Here is a 14168-nt window from a genome sequence, read left to right on the forward strand (position 1 = left end):
GACGGACCCAAAGAGGGAGACCGAGGACCTTAACTGCAGACAATTCTTAATTGTTACCCTGTGGCTATAAATCTTATGAGATGCCTGTCGTCCCAGACGTTCTGTTTATGGATGTACTAGCTGACGGTTTTGTATTTACATGGTCAGGACAATGAGTGCTTCTGCTTGATTCCCAGACTCTCCAAAATTCCCGTGGAGCCAAACGAACTCCTGTCTTGGCACTTCAGGATTACGATGCTCTTTCCTGAGAGGATTTGTTTGGTAGACCGTGACCTCGATTCCTGCCTCTAAGCCTAAGGCTAGCTGCTGAGAACAGCAGCCACCACCGTTTTGGTACTACAACAGTGCTTTTTATAGTGCACTCATCGGTGGATGCTGTCATCACAACCTGGCCGTTTGGATGTTCAACTGATGCTTTATGCCGCAGAGTCCCTGCGACTCACCGACCCGTGCCGGAACTCACTGGAGCTCAGATGTGTAGCGCTACCTTGTTTCTCTATGACTGGGAGTGCAAACATGGTTGATGTGTTTATTTCCCATTTTTTACTTTGGAGGTTTTGTTTTGTGAGACGAGCTCTCACTCTGTCATGCAGCCGGGAGTGAAGTCCTGGCTCACTGCAGCCTTGAGCTCCCGGCTTCGAGCCATCTCGCCTCAGCCTCACAAAGTGCTGGGAATACAACTGTGGCCTACTTTTGAGCTTTGAGTTATTTATGTATTATACAGATGAGTCTCTGGAGATGATTTCTTGGTCTGATAGGTGGTTTGTAAACATATTTCCTGACCTGTAGCTTATCTTTTCATCCTCCGAATTGAGTCTTTCACAGAGCAAACATGTGGTCTCCCTTGCAGATACTCGGCCCCCATAGCGGGAAAGCAGACACACACAGTACATAAATCAACATGTGGATGTTTCCATTGAGTAAGTGTCCGTTTGTGGTAAAGAGATCCTAGACAGATCAGTGCTGAGAGGTTATTTCATTCAGCAATCGTTGACGTGGGGATCATCTCTAATCTCATGCTTACTTTCTGTTACTCCACTGTCTTCTGTTACTGCCGGTGGGAAAGCAATTGTCAACATGTTCTTGCTTCTTTCCACCCTCCTCGGTAGCTTTTAGGACCTTTCCTTTGTCGTTTCTGCAACTGTGTTGAATGGGTCTAGGTACGGATGGATTTATTGTCTTGGGGATTGTGCCTCCTGACTCAAAGGATCCTGGGTCCTCTCTGTTTTTATTTTGGAATTTTTTTTTAAACAGACTCTCACTCTGTCACCAGGCTGGAGTGCGGTGGCAAGATCTTGGCTCGCTGCCACCTCCACCTTCTGGGTTCAAGCGTTTCTCCTGCCTCAGCCTTCTGAGTAGCTGGGATTAAAAGCACACACAACCGCTCCTGGCTGATTTTTGTATTTTTAGTAGAGATGGGTTTTCACCCTGTTGGCCAGATTGGTCTCAAACTCCTGACCTTAGGTGGTCCGCTCATCTTAGCCTCCCAAGTGCTGGGATTACATGGATGAGCCGCCACACCTGGCCTGTCATTTCTTTGAGACGAGTTGGATCATCTCATTTCATCCTCCCTTTGTTATATTTTCCGATTAAGTTTTAAATGTCTACGGATGGCACCCACGAATTCTGGCATCTGTAGCCCTTGGAAGTCCACTCCTCTTGTTGATACTGACATTTATGCCCTTTTCATGGGGCTCTGGCTGTGGCGATTGTATGCGGCGCTGGCTGAAGGATCTCAAGGTAGCTAGTGTCAGAACTCAATTAGAGGTCCGCCCTGGTAGTGGAGACGAATCCCCACACGTTTGCTCATAGAAGTCATCTTCTGTGTGAATGATGATTTTTGAAGTAGGAGAGCAGAGGAAAAACGGGGGCTGAGCATTTTCCCTAAACGATAGTGGACATTCAAATCCCTCGTGAGGCTGGGCGTGGTGGCTCACGCCTGTCATCCAGCACTTTGGGAGTCCGAGGGAGGTGGATCACCAGAGGTCAGAAATTCATGACCGGCCTGGACAACTTAGAAAAACATCATCTCTACAAAAATACCTGCCGGTATTTTTGGGAGGCTGAGGGAGGAGTATTGCATGAATCTGGGAGGTGAAAGTTGCAGTGAGGTGAGATTGTGCCACTGCACTCCGGCCTGGGTAGATCATAAATAAGACATATAATTGACTCACAGTTCTACAGGCTGTACAAGCACAGCTCCAGCATCTGCTTGCCTTCTGGTGAGGCCTTGGGAAGCTTACGATCGTGGCAGAAATGGGAGTGTGTGCAAAGAGAGAGAGGAGAGGCAAGGCTCTTTATAAACAAACTGCTCTCAGTTGAACAAATAGAGCAAGAACTCACACTTCACCAAACGCAGGATGCTAAACCATCCATGAGGGATGTACACCCTCTAACAATAGTGAGATTTGGAGGAGACACACATCCAGGCTGTATCGGGCCTTAAATGATTTGTTTTCACTCTTAGCTCCTTAAATGACAATTATTTGCTCTTTCTGATGAGAGAGAGAGAGAGAGAGAGAGAGAGAGAGAGAGAGAGAGAGAGAGAGAGAGGTTTTCCCTCTGGCTGGAAGGCAGATGCCAGACAGGGGGCAGAGTGCCCGCCAGATGGGACACTTTACCGCATTGTGGAGGAGGGTCAGGGACACGAAGCTGCAGGCACAGAGGTCGATATAGGTGGCTGCCAGAGTGCAGGCAGGCTGGAGCTCCCGGGTGCCACAGGAGTCCTGCACACAAAGGCTAAGGAATGGTGCAGGCTCCATCTGAAATCAGGGCCACCCAGTCACTGTCTCTAGCCTAGGCCTCTGCTCCATGCCAATCCCCAGGGTATATTGGGGAAAGAGCTTGCTGTGCTCCAGGGCACAGGCTCACACTCACCACCCGGAAGCAGTTCCCCAAGCTGGATGAGGGGTTTTGAAAGAAGGCCCGGCGGGCGGGGCTCTGTCCTGGGCAGGTCGGCTCAGGCTTCTCGGTGGCCCTGCAGTCACCATCCACCTGGTGGGACAGAAGCAAGACTCATGCATGCAGCTGAACCATGTGGCTCCCCCACATACATTGGCCTTAGCGGGAGACTCCACCCAACCCTGGGTCCGCAAAGACCACTGCAGAGCCGGCAGGCCACCTGCCGCTCCTGGGACTCTGCAGTGAGCAGCCCTCGAGACACTCAGCCGGAGGGAAGAAAAGCAGGTGCACCTGCTCACCTGCCAGGCCGGGCTGAGCTCCTCCAGGCTGTGAGCCACAGAGCCGTCCGACAACATCAGATCAGTTCCTGCTTCGTTGTCGCTGGTGTCCAGAAGGCCAGCGGATATGCCTGTGGGGAGGAGGAAAGATGAGGTGATCCTGAGAGCACCTGATCCTCCCCCAGGGGTCCTGGATGAGAGATGAGCCTCAGGCACACGAAGGATTGGTAAAATCCCTCCACCCCAGACTCCCAGAGCTCTGGCCCCAAACCATCATCAGAAGAAGGAGAGAAAGAACAGAGACTGAGGACAGCATGTGTCCCCCCATCCCCTCTCCACATCGTCAGCACGAGTGGCCAGAATCCAGGCCTGTCCTTTGTGTTTTTTGGCAGAGGGACCACAGAAAGGCCAACTCCACCTTGGAGTCATATATCCAAGGGATGCGGGAAGAAAGCCTAGGCCTTGGTGCCAGCCTCTCAACCACAGTGGCTGCCTACAGCTCGGGGACCTGTTGCACTGGAAGCTGAGAATGGTGCATCCCGAACAGGATTTTGATGGTGGGGCCAACTCTGCCAGGGCCCAGATTAACCGTGGTGCCACAGGTGCACAGTGAGGCTGCAGAGGCCGGTGGCCATGTCACAGGACATGGAGACCCCGTCCTCACTGGCCAGCTCAATCCTGGGGACCTCCCTCCTTTTCATGGCAAAAGGCAGCCGGAGGTCTGGACAGCTATCCCGTGGCATGGAGGAGTTATATAGCCTGTAGGCCTGTGGACCGGAGGAAGTGGGCAGGAGGGATGACCGACAGCCAGGGGACGAGCTTCAAAGTGCCATCCACCAGGCAACCTGCCACAGGCATAGGTCTCCAGGGGAAGCTCGGGCCTCTCCTCCTAACCTAAAGGCTGGAGTAGATGAGGGTCACATGGTTCAGCTCCAAGGTCAGGGCCATGAGCCCCAAGCCTGTCCGACTCAGCATCCGTGAGAATGTGCTGTGAGCAAAGTCTTGGGACAGGAGGATGCTGCTGCACTGGATGCTGAGGTCCCACACCCGGCCGTCAAAAGTCACCACGTGCTGGGCCCCGGCAACCAGGGCATGGTCTGGGGAGAAGCAGCCACAAAGGCACGCTGAGTGGAGCCAGCTCCACCCACCGCAGTGGGAGCACGATGCCTTCTGGGTACCCCATTGCCTAGAGCCTTGGCTTGGCCTGCCCTGAGGCCAGGAGTCCCCCTCCCCTGGTGCGGCAGCCAGACGCCCAGTGATCCCCCACCAGCTTCAGGATGACGTGAGCTGAAGGGCTATTGCCCGATTCAGCCCTAACGAGGAATGGAGTCCCCAGACCCGCTACAAAACTACTGTGCTAAGTAACATAGCCTGGCTCAGAGGCCACATGGTCATCCTTCTGTTTACATCGGATGTCCAGAGCAGGCACAGCCATGGACACAGCAGGCAGACTGGTAGCTTTTAAAAACAATTGTGGTAAGACATGCGCAACTCTGAATAAACTGGAAGCCACTGAATCGTGCACTTAAAATTCACACATCGGCCGGGCACGGTGGTGCTAAGCCATCCCAGCACTTTGCGAGGCTGAGGAAGGAGGATCACTTGAACCCAAGAGGTCAAGGGTGCGGGGAGCCGAAAGCGCACCGCTGCACTCCAACCATGACAACAGAGTGAGACCTAGTCTCAAAAAAAAAAAAAAAATTATACAAGTCATCCATTTAATCTCAAGAAAGCTGCTCAGGTGGGGAAAAAACATTCACCGTTTAAGTGGATGGCCAACGGCTCCCTCAAACATGACACTGGTGTCCTGCAGACCAACCCTGTTCACGGTAGGGAAGAGATGGCCTGTGAAGGAACAGGTCTGACCAGTCCAGCCAGTATAGCCCCTGAGCTGTGCCTTGGGGGTGTTCGTGCCCATGGTGGGAAAGCACCATCCATCGTGCACAGCCAGACACCTGTTGGCCAGGGCCAGCATCCCAAAGGAGGCGCTACCGGCCCCGTGATCAGCTGTCAGAACTGAGGGGCACAGAGAAGCCCATGGTCACATGCATAGGACTTCAAGACCAGGCTGTTTTTTTTTTTTTTTTTTTTTACAAGATCAGCGTGCTGCTTAGACCTGACTACACCCACGCTTCTAGGGAGCCGTAGACTTCCATGTGAGTCGCACACAGATAAACCGCTACTTGCCAAGCCTGGGTAAGGTGGCTCCCCCACGGACATGAGGGGCTCCCTCGTGCATTAAGAACCGTACATGCTCCTTACCCACGTGAGTGAGCCATGTGGTTACCTGCATTTCACAGTAAAGGAAGCTGAGTCCACGGATGTTAGCAGACTCACCTGAGCCACAGGCAAGCTTCTCGGGAGCCCAGAGCTCGTCGTCCCAGCACCGCCCTTGGCTGCACTGCTGGGCCAGGTCATATAATCTGGAGAAAAGCAGGATGTGCAGCCTCAGCCCTAGTTGCATAGGACCTTGGGAAGTCCAATAGGCTCTGGGCCTAGCACGGTAATGCCACAGGCCTCTGCAGGCTTCCCTGTGCCCCCACAGTCCCTCCCCCTGCATGGCCCTGCTGTTGTGCCCATGGGGTGGGGGGCTCCCAGGGAGTAGGGTGGCACAGCCCGGGGCAGGACTCATTCCTCCAGAGACTATGCAGCAGGCGGCATCTGAGACGGTAGAACTCGGATGGCATGTTGGCCCTGGACAGGTGTCGGAGTGGCCACGGCAGCTTCTCCTCCATCAGGTAGCCAGTCCCCCACACCACATCGCCCCCAGGCAGCAGCGGCGTCACCACCACTGAGTAGTTCCTAGAGGGAACCCGCAGGACAAGCTGCTGAGCCGTGCTTTCTTTGGCTGCAGAGGGGGAGCTCACAGGTCTGCAGGAAGAGCTATACCATGGAGAGCATTGGGGTGCATCTTGGGGAGGGCTGTCCTTGTTCTAGAAAATCCCATAATGAGCTGGACGAGCAGAAAGGCTGGCATGACAGCGGAGGTGGTGGGTGATGCCGGGACAGAAACAAGCTACCCTATTTTGATGACACAGATATCTTATGTCATGTCTGATCTGCCCCCTGGGTCTTGGGCAGCATGGGGACTCTGTGTGGATGCAAAAAATAGGAGCTGGAAGGTGTAGGAAATTGTTTTGTTTTTTTGAGACAGAATCTCATTCTGTTTCCCAAGCTTGAGTATAGTGGTGCGATCTCGATTCCCAGCTACCTCTGCCTCCTGGGTTTAAGTGATTCTCCTTTCTCAGCCTCCAGAGTAGCTGGAACTACATGCGCTCACTGCCATGCCTGACTGATTTTTAAATTTTTAGTAGAGTCAGTGTTTCACCATGTTGGCTACGCTGGTCTCGAACTCCCGACCTCAAGTGATCTGCCCAAAGTGCTGAGATTACAGGCATAAGCCAGTGTGCCTGACCGACAGGTCTAGGCAATTTCTACAGTTGAGGGGAGGACTGGAACTTTCTCAATATGTAGAGTAGGGTCAAGCCTGTGAGATCTGAATGATCGGGGAGATCTCGGCTCATGTGGGGGTAGAGTGGGAAGAGAAATATTGCACGCTCTGTTGTTGATGGGCCACTGAGGGGGACGGGCAAGTGGACTCGCTTACCTTTTAGGGAGCCTAGAGGCCCTGCAGCTGGGGGCGGGAAGCAGCTTCGACACCCTCACTGCAATTTAAATCCATTTTTTGGTATCCCCATGAGATTCCACTCACCGGGTAGGCGAATAACCAGGAAGGTGATTGTTCAACCAAGCCAAAGCCCCGCCCTGAGAGCTCTTCCCTTCCTCAACCTACATTGTGACCGCAAGGCGGCAGGAGCAGGAACTTGTATTACGTGGAGCCTTTTCCCCATGATGTGGGTCCGGTCCGTATTCTACAGCTGGGGAAACTGAGGCACACAGAGCCGATGCAGAGACATCCCAGAAAGAGGCAGAGCAAGAATCCAGATGCTCTGCCAGGCCACCGGCATGGAAGAAGGGGCGGCCCCCTTGCCTGTAGCCCGGTTCCTGGTGGGCATCATGGCTGTGAGGGAAAAGGATATTTGGTCCCCAGGCCCCTGCTCTAGACTGGGTTCCCCATTTCTATCCACCACCCCCGTGTTCTCAACACAGAGACAAAAGGGGCCTTTTGAAGTGAAAGGGTGATCACAGCCTTCGTAGGTCAGAGCAGAAGCCAGAGTCCTCCTCTCATTCCCTAGCCTTGGAACCTCCCAGTCGCATCAGCCCCACCACCTTGCCATTCAAACAGGACAGGCACGGTGGCTCATGCCCGTAATCCCTGCACCGAGTCTCTGGAGCCCAGGATTCTGAGACGAGCCTGGAAAATACAGTGAAATCCCATCTCTACTAAAGATACAAAAATTAGCCGGGTATGGTGGTGAATGCTTGGAATCCCAGCAACTTGGCAGGCTGAGGCAGGAGAATCACTTGAATTTGAGAGAGATTGCAGTGAGCTGAGATCACACCACGGCACTCCAGCCTGGGTGACGGAGAATGAGACTCCATCTCAAAAAAAAAACAGGCCAAGCACATCCCTCTCCCAGTCCCTGTGCAGTGGAGCCCCCACCTGGAGCTCTCTTTCCACATTTGCCCCGTGGCTCTTGCTTGAACTGTACCTTCTCCTCAAAGCTGGCCATGGCCACACCATAGGATCCCCAGCTCACCGTCTCACCAATGTTCCATCTCAAGCATTTGCCACCTAAGGTATGGCTCAGTGGTGGTAAACGATGAGCGGTGGGCCACACCCAGCCTGTAGCCGGCTTCTGCACCGCCTGCAAGAAAGAAGGGCTTTTACGTGTTTAAAATGTTACATAACAGGTCGGGAGTAGTGGCTCATGCCTGTAATTCCAACACTTTAGAAGGCCAAAGGGGTTGCATGACTGAAGATCAGGAGTTTGAGACCAGCCTGGAGTGGCAAAACCCTGTCTACTAAAAACACAAAAAAATTAGCCAGGTGCAGTAGTGCACACACCTGTAGTCCCAGCAACCCGGAGGGCTGAGGCAGGAGAATCACTTGAACATAGGAGGCAGAGGTTGCAATGAGCTGAGATCACACAACTGAGACAGAGCAAGACTCCGTCTCAAAAAAAAAGATGATTACAAAGCAAAAGCAAGGAAATGTGACAGAGCAGAATGGCCTGCTTAAGAGGGGACTCTCGGGCTTTCTGCAGGGAGCTGTGCACACTCTGCTGTAGATGATTTCTTGGGCTTCGTGTCTGTCTCTCAGTAAAACTGAGCTTCCTGAAGGCAGGGGTCAGCTTTGCCCACTGCACTCCTCTGCAGCAGCTCCTAAAATCCTGCCTGCACTGGGACTGTGCTCACGAGGTCTCTCTGGAGTGAGGAAGAAACCCCATTTTCTCTCCTGTGAAATAAGGAGTGAAGAAGCCTCTGTGTAGGGCGGTCAAAGTAGTCAGTGAGTCAGAGCGTGTTGAAGCGTTCAGCACTGCACCTGATACGTGGCGGGAACGCTGCATGCGACACCCCAAACCCAGCGTTACCTGGCTGTGAGGCCATACAGGTCAAGCAGGGCTTTACAGAGCCTCTTCAGTGCCCATGAGAACTTAACCTCAGCCCAGGACAGCATCTGGTGGGCCACCTGGAAAGGGAGGGGACAGTGAGAGCTGTCTCGGTCGTCCTCAACTGCCAGCCACATCTCATCCTTGCTCTCACTCACCAGCTCCAGGATGCCTTTCATGACCCCCAGGGTCAACTTGATAGGCCTGGGACCCTGGTTGCCTGGCATCCCGGGCACCCAGGCCTGTAGCCACCACATGGCCTCCTCTGCCCACTCCCTCCACACCTCCTCCAGGGGCCGCAGCATCACTTCCAGGTAGGAGTCCTTCAGTGTGGCCGGGGGCCTTGCAACTGGCAGCCAACACCCACCATGAGGCCTATGGGCAGCTCAGAGGCCCAGCCCAGGCCTCAAAGAGATAGGGCCTCTTCCTGGGATTAAGATGATGGCGGGAGTGGAGGAAAAGGAATAGAGCAGCAGGCACTGGAGATTGCGAGTGAGTTGTCACAGCAGACCCAAGCTGCCTCTGCATGACCTGCTCATAGCTTGTCTGGGAACTTGGACTGGGGGAGGGTTCCCACCAATCCTAGGAGTAATACAAGGTGCTCTGCATCTGAACTGTTTGTACAAACGTGGCTTATTCGAGACCCCTGCTTGCCTCCTAGGAGTCTGACACTGTGCTCTGAGCCAAGCGGCACCTGCCAATTAGGCAGCCACACCAAACACCCTGGGTGACATAGTGCTGGGACAGACAAGTGCGTCCCATGTGAAGGCACAGGGACTGGGAAACGATACTAGGTGTTGCCCGTGGTGCACACTAGACTCCACCCCGGCCCCCTTTCCTGTGCCAACACTCCTGCCTCCTCTCACTGTAGTCAATGACAGCTGTGAACAGCATAGTGTGCAGAGTCCTGAGCACTTTTTCAAATTCACTGCCCTGTGGGTGGCCATGGGACTCTGGCACAGCAGAGAGGCTATGGAGGTGACATTCAACAGCCAGTCAGAGGGACGCCAACCCTGACATTGGGCAAGGTCTTAGCCCCGGATGGTGGAGAGGTCAGAAGTTCCTAGTCCTGCCAGGAGGGCAGTTGGAACAAGGCAGCTGCCACTATGCCTGGCTAATTTTGGTATTTTAATAGAGATAGGCTTTCACCATGTTGGCCAGGCTGGTCTTGAACTCCTGACCTCGTGATCCGCCTGCCTCAGCCTCCCAAAGTGCTGGAATTACAAGTGTAAGCCACTGTGACTGGCTTTTTTTTTTTTTTTTAACATTATTTGTTTATTTTAGAGATAAGATCTCACTCTGTTGCCCAGGCTGGAGTACGGTGGCACATTCTTGACTCATTGCAACCTCTGCCTCCAGGGCTGAAGCAATCCTAGATGAATAGACATAAGACTGAAGCTGAAGTGCCAGCCCTGGATTCATTCCTATATGGCTATGCTATTGGAAGCAAGTTCATCTCTGGGGATGAGCTCAGGGTACTCAGATCGCCACTTGCCAGACTCAGGTGCTCTCTCTGGACATCCCACCTGGCCGGGGCACCCGCCTTGTGACTGAAAGCCAGGATCTGTGTACAGTGGAGTGTGCGGCCCTGCCCCAGCCTGTAGGCGCCGTCTGAGCCGCTCTCTGTCTGCAGCCTCTGGCCAGTGCTGCACTGGTGCGCTGGCTGCTTTGCCTGAGCTGTGAGGATCGATCAAAGAACCCCACCCTCCTCTGCCAGGCAGCCCTCCACCAGGGCTCCAAGAGGAGGAGGCCCAAGCCCAGCCTGGCTTCTGCCGTGTTCTCCCAGCCCTGTGGTCTGCTTCACCCGTCACTCCGTTAAAACCTGTCCGTGGGGAGGTCTTAAGAGATAAATGAATGTCCCCTAAACAGACACACCTTTTCTTTCTTTTTTTCCTAATGAGCACGTACTAAGTCCTACTCAGAGCCCACAGAATGACTGATGGAAAATCCTGTTCTGACAGCGTATTTTAGCTCACAGAGCCACAGCCACAGGAACCACGGAAGGCCCAGCCACCTCCACCTTCCCCGCAGCCAGGCATGCAGTGCCTTACCCTGGAGACCATACGGGATCCTCAGGGAGTTGGTCTGCAGCCAGCCCCACTGCTGCAGCAGGCCAAGGGCATGCAGCCCTGACAGTCCTGACACGAACAGCTTGTCATCCGGGGCAGCCACTCATCATCCAGCCTCCTTCCTTTCCATCGGTGCTGCAGGGATAGAGAGCAGGCAAATGAAAGGGTCAGCACCCAGGGACCAACACCCCCAGCCCCAGGAAAAAAAGGACTCAGGAATACCCCAGAGTCCTTGGGATTGGGGGATCCTTGAAGAGTCAACACCTGTGCCCTGCACAACAGCCCACAGACAGGCCTGATCATGGCTCGCTGCAGCCTTGACCTCCAAGACTCAATCGATCCTTTCACCTCACCCTCCCAAGTAGCTGGTACTACAGACATGTGCCACCACCTTGGCTAACTTGTGTGTGTGTGCATGTGCATATATATATACACACCACTTTTTTTTCTGTAGAAACAGGGGGTCTCAGTATGTTTCCAAGGCTGGTCTTGAACTCCGGGGCTCAAGCAATTCTCTTTCCTTGGCTTCCCAAAGTTCTGGCATTATAGGTGTGGGGCACTGTGCTTGGACCAAGGATAAAGTAGAATGAGGCCGGCCAGAGTGAGTCATTCCTGTAATTCCAGCACTTTGGAAGGCCAAGGCAGGCAGATTTCCTGAGGTCAGGAGTTTCAGACTAGCCAGGCCGACATAGTAAGACACCGCCTCTACAAAAAAACAAATAAATAAATAAATAAATAACCAAGTATGGCAGGAGGCACCTGTAATCCCAGCTACTTGGGAGGCTGAGGCAGGAGAACCGCTTGAACCAAGGAGGCAGAGGCTGCGGTGAGCCAAGATTGCACCATTGCATCCAGTCCAAGCAACACTGTGAGATTCTGTCTCCAAAAAAAAAAAAAAAAAAAAAAGAAGAAGTAGAATGAAACAAAATCAAATAGGACAGATGACAAAAGAATTAACTACACATCATGGGTCGTTAAATAAATTTCACCTTCTGAAGCTTCTGCGTCTGCAACACTGAAGGTCATCCAGAACAGACAGGTGGAAATGGGCCAGCTGTTATGACTCCCAAACACCAACATGAGGTGGTCAACAGCCACCGCTCCGAGTGCCCCCAGCCCCGGCTCCTGTCCTTACCTTAGAATCTTTCAGAAAACATAAGCGGCACACCCTGGTGTCACCGCCCTGGCTCTGGCACAGTGCCAGCATCTGCTAAGCCTGTGTGTGTGTTTTAAATGCCCGGTGTATTTTAGGTCAATGTTTTACATATGTTTCTTATTGTGGGTGAGAATAAGAACAACCCAAAATCTGCTATTTTATGGTTTGTGGGGACAGCTGGAGGTTGTGGGAAGTTCTGGGGGCTCACACTGAGCCTGAGTCTGTCCTTAGATGGGATGTTGATATTGAGAAACTGAAGTGATGAAGATCATCAAGAGGCATTTGGCCCACACCCTAGCCTGGTCATGGAGGAGACAAGACACAGGGAGTTGCATCTCCTACCTGTCACATGGGCCTGCTCACTCAGCAGATGGCTCAGTGATGTGGAGAGGCCAGCTTGCTGCCCACCTGCTGTGTGAGGTTCCCTGTAAAGTTGACAGGGCTGCCCCCATCACCAGTTTCATCTCCAGCTGTGCCTAAAACCACTCAGCCTTGCCGACCATGGGTGGCAGCAGGTCTCTCTAGCCCTGAAAAGGCCTTGGTGTCATCTGAAATGACAGGCTTGGACAGCAAGCCCAGCCGTGATTACACAAGCTGGGACCAGAGAGAGGGCAGGAGATAGCCAAGCTAATGGCTTTCTATGCCGATTCTTCCGCAATTTTTAATTTTTCTTGAGACGGAGTCTCACTCTGTCACCCAGGCTGGAATGCAGTGGCAGGATCCAGGTACATTGCAATTTTTGCCACCCGGGTTCAAATAATTCTCCTGCATCAGCCTTTCAAGTAGCTGGGATGACAGACGCACACCACAGTGCCCAGCTAATTTTTGTATTTTTAGTAGAGACGGGGTTTTACCATGTTGGCGAGGCTGATCTCAAACTCCTGAGCCCAAGTGATCCGCCCACCTTGGCCACCCAAAGTGCTGAGATTACAGGTGTGAACCACTATGCCCAGGCCTTCCCCAATTCTTTAAACTCCGGATTTCTCAAAATTAGAAACCTGTATTATAAACACAGAGGACTCCTCTTCTCTCCTTGACAACCCCCTCATTGGATCCATCAGGAACTCAGTCGACCGTCGCTATGGAATGTGACTAGAGTCAACCTCATCTGCCACCTACGCTGCACACCAGCTCCGGCCCTGGTTATTGAATCTGTCTGACTGCAACATCCTCCTGGCTCTTCCAGCTCCCATCCCGCCACTGGCAACGGATCTCCACTTGCAGACCAGACACGTCCGATGATGGCATATAGCGTTTTTTACTGTACAATCCAAAGTCCTTGAGGCCCGTGAAGCCAGAATTTTGTTGCTCACTGGTGCAGACATTGGCGGGCGGGCCACAGGAATAGCTCACTACACTCCAAGTCTCCACGTGAGAGATCCTCTAGGAATGCCACGAGCAACTACAAATACCGCGTTTGATGGCCCTGCCAACCTGCAGACACACCTCACACACCCCTCTGATAGCCACTAGCTAGTCAGTTCACCCAAAAGATGTCAAAACAATACTAGCTATTATCAGACCGTCACTACTTAATGCTGTATTTCCCTGATCCCCACCGACGTATGTGCAGATGTGTGTGGACGAATGTGTATGCGTCTATGTACAGATTTATCTGTACATGGATGTGTGTAGATGTGTATGTATACAGCTATACCAAAATACACAGATAGGTGTGTATGAATGTGTGGATATGGATTGTGTGTACAGTGATGTGTACATGAAGGTGTCTATATGTAGACATGTGTATGAATGTGTGGGTGTACAGACGTGTGTGTGGATGTAAAGACATGTATATATATGGATGTGTGTATATGAATGTATGTGTACAGGTATGTCTACATGTGGATGTAGATGCTTGCAGCTCTTCCTGCTGACAGGCACCTCCTAGCGCTGGCTTTCTCCAGTATGTATCAGAAGCTGTGCGGTGGTGTCAGAGCTTCCTCAGGGTGCGGGTGAACTGGGTGAGCACAGAATTTCTCTCCCAAACCACGACGTTTTGCAGTTAAAGACAACGCTAGTCACAAATGCGTCAGGTCAGCAGGCATAAACTGGGGCTCTGCAGGCAACCCAGGACACAACCCCCACACACCAGGGTAGGGGGTGCCAAACAGAACGCTTCCAACATCAACCTTAAATCCCACAAACTCTAAGGTTGAACACGAGCCTCGAACCCCTGGGCCCAGGGATTCGAGGTTGAACCCAAGCTCTGGCACTTTGTATTCATGAGCTCATCTGCCTCAGTTTCCTC

At 52.7% G+C, this 14168-nt stretch overlaps 1 protein-coding gene across 1 annotated transcript in view; it reads right to left on the bottom strand.

The window, feature by feature from the left end:
* Positions 1-2621: 2621 nt before the first annotated feature.
* The window catches only part of LOC144581483 (uncharacterized), a gene marked incomplete at its 3' end in the record, with an annotated part of 88755 nt that continues 77208 nt past the window's right edge, over positions 2622-14168 (bottom strand). The window contains exons 2-8 of the mRNA XM_078365675.1: positions 10744-10896; positions 8675-8772; positions 7793-7948; positions 5517-5602; positions 3201-3310; positions 2878-2994; positions 2622-2726 (exon numbers count right to left, since the gene is read on the bottom strand). Coding sequence (XP_078221801.1) covers positions 2622-2726; positions 2878-2994; positions 3201-3310; positions 5517-5602; positions 7793-7824 — 450 coding nt within the window. The remainder of the gene's footprint in view (positions 2727-2877; positions 2995-3200; positions 3311-5516; positions 5603-7792; positions 7949-8674; positions 8773-10743; positions 10897-14168) is intronic.

Source organism: Callithrix jacchus, chromosome 1 (genome assembly GCF_049354715.1).
Source record: "Callithrix jacchus isolate 240 chromosome 1, calJac240_pri, whole genome shotgun sequence".
NCBI classification, from domain to species: Eukaryota; Metazoa; Chordata; class Mammalia; order Primates; family Cebidae; genus Callithrix; species Callithrix jacchus.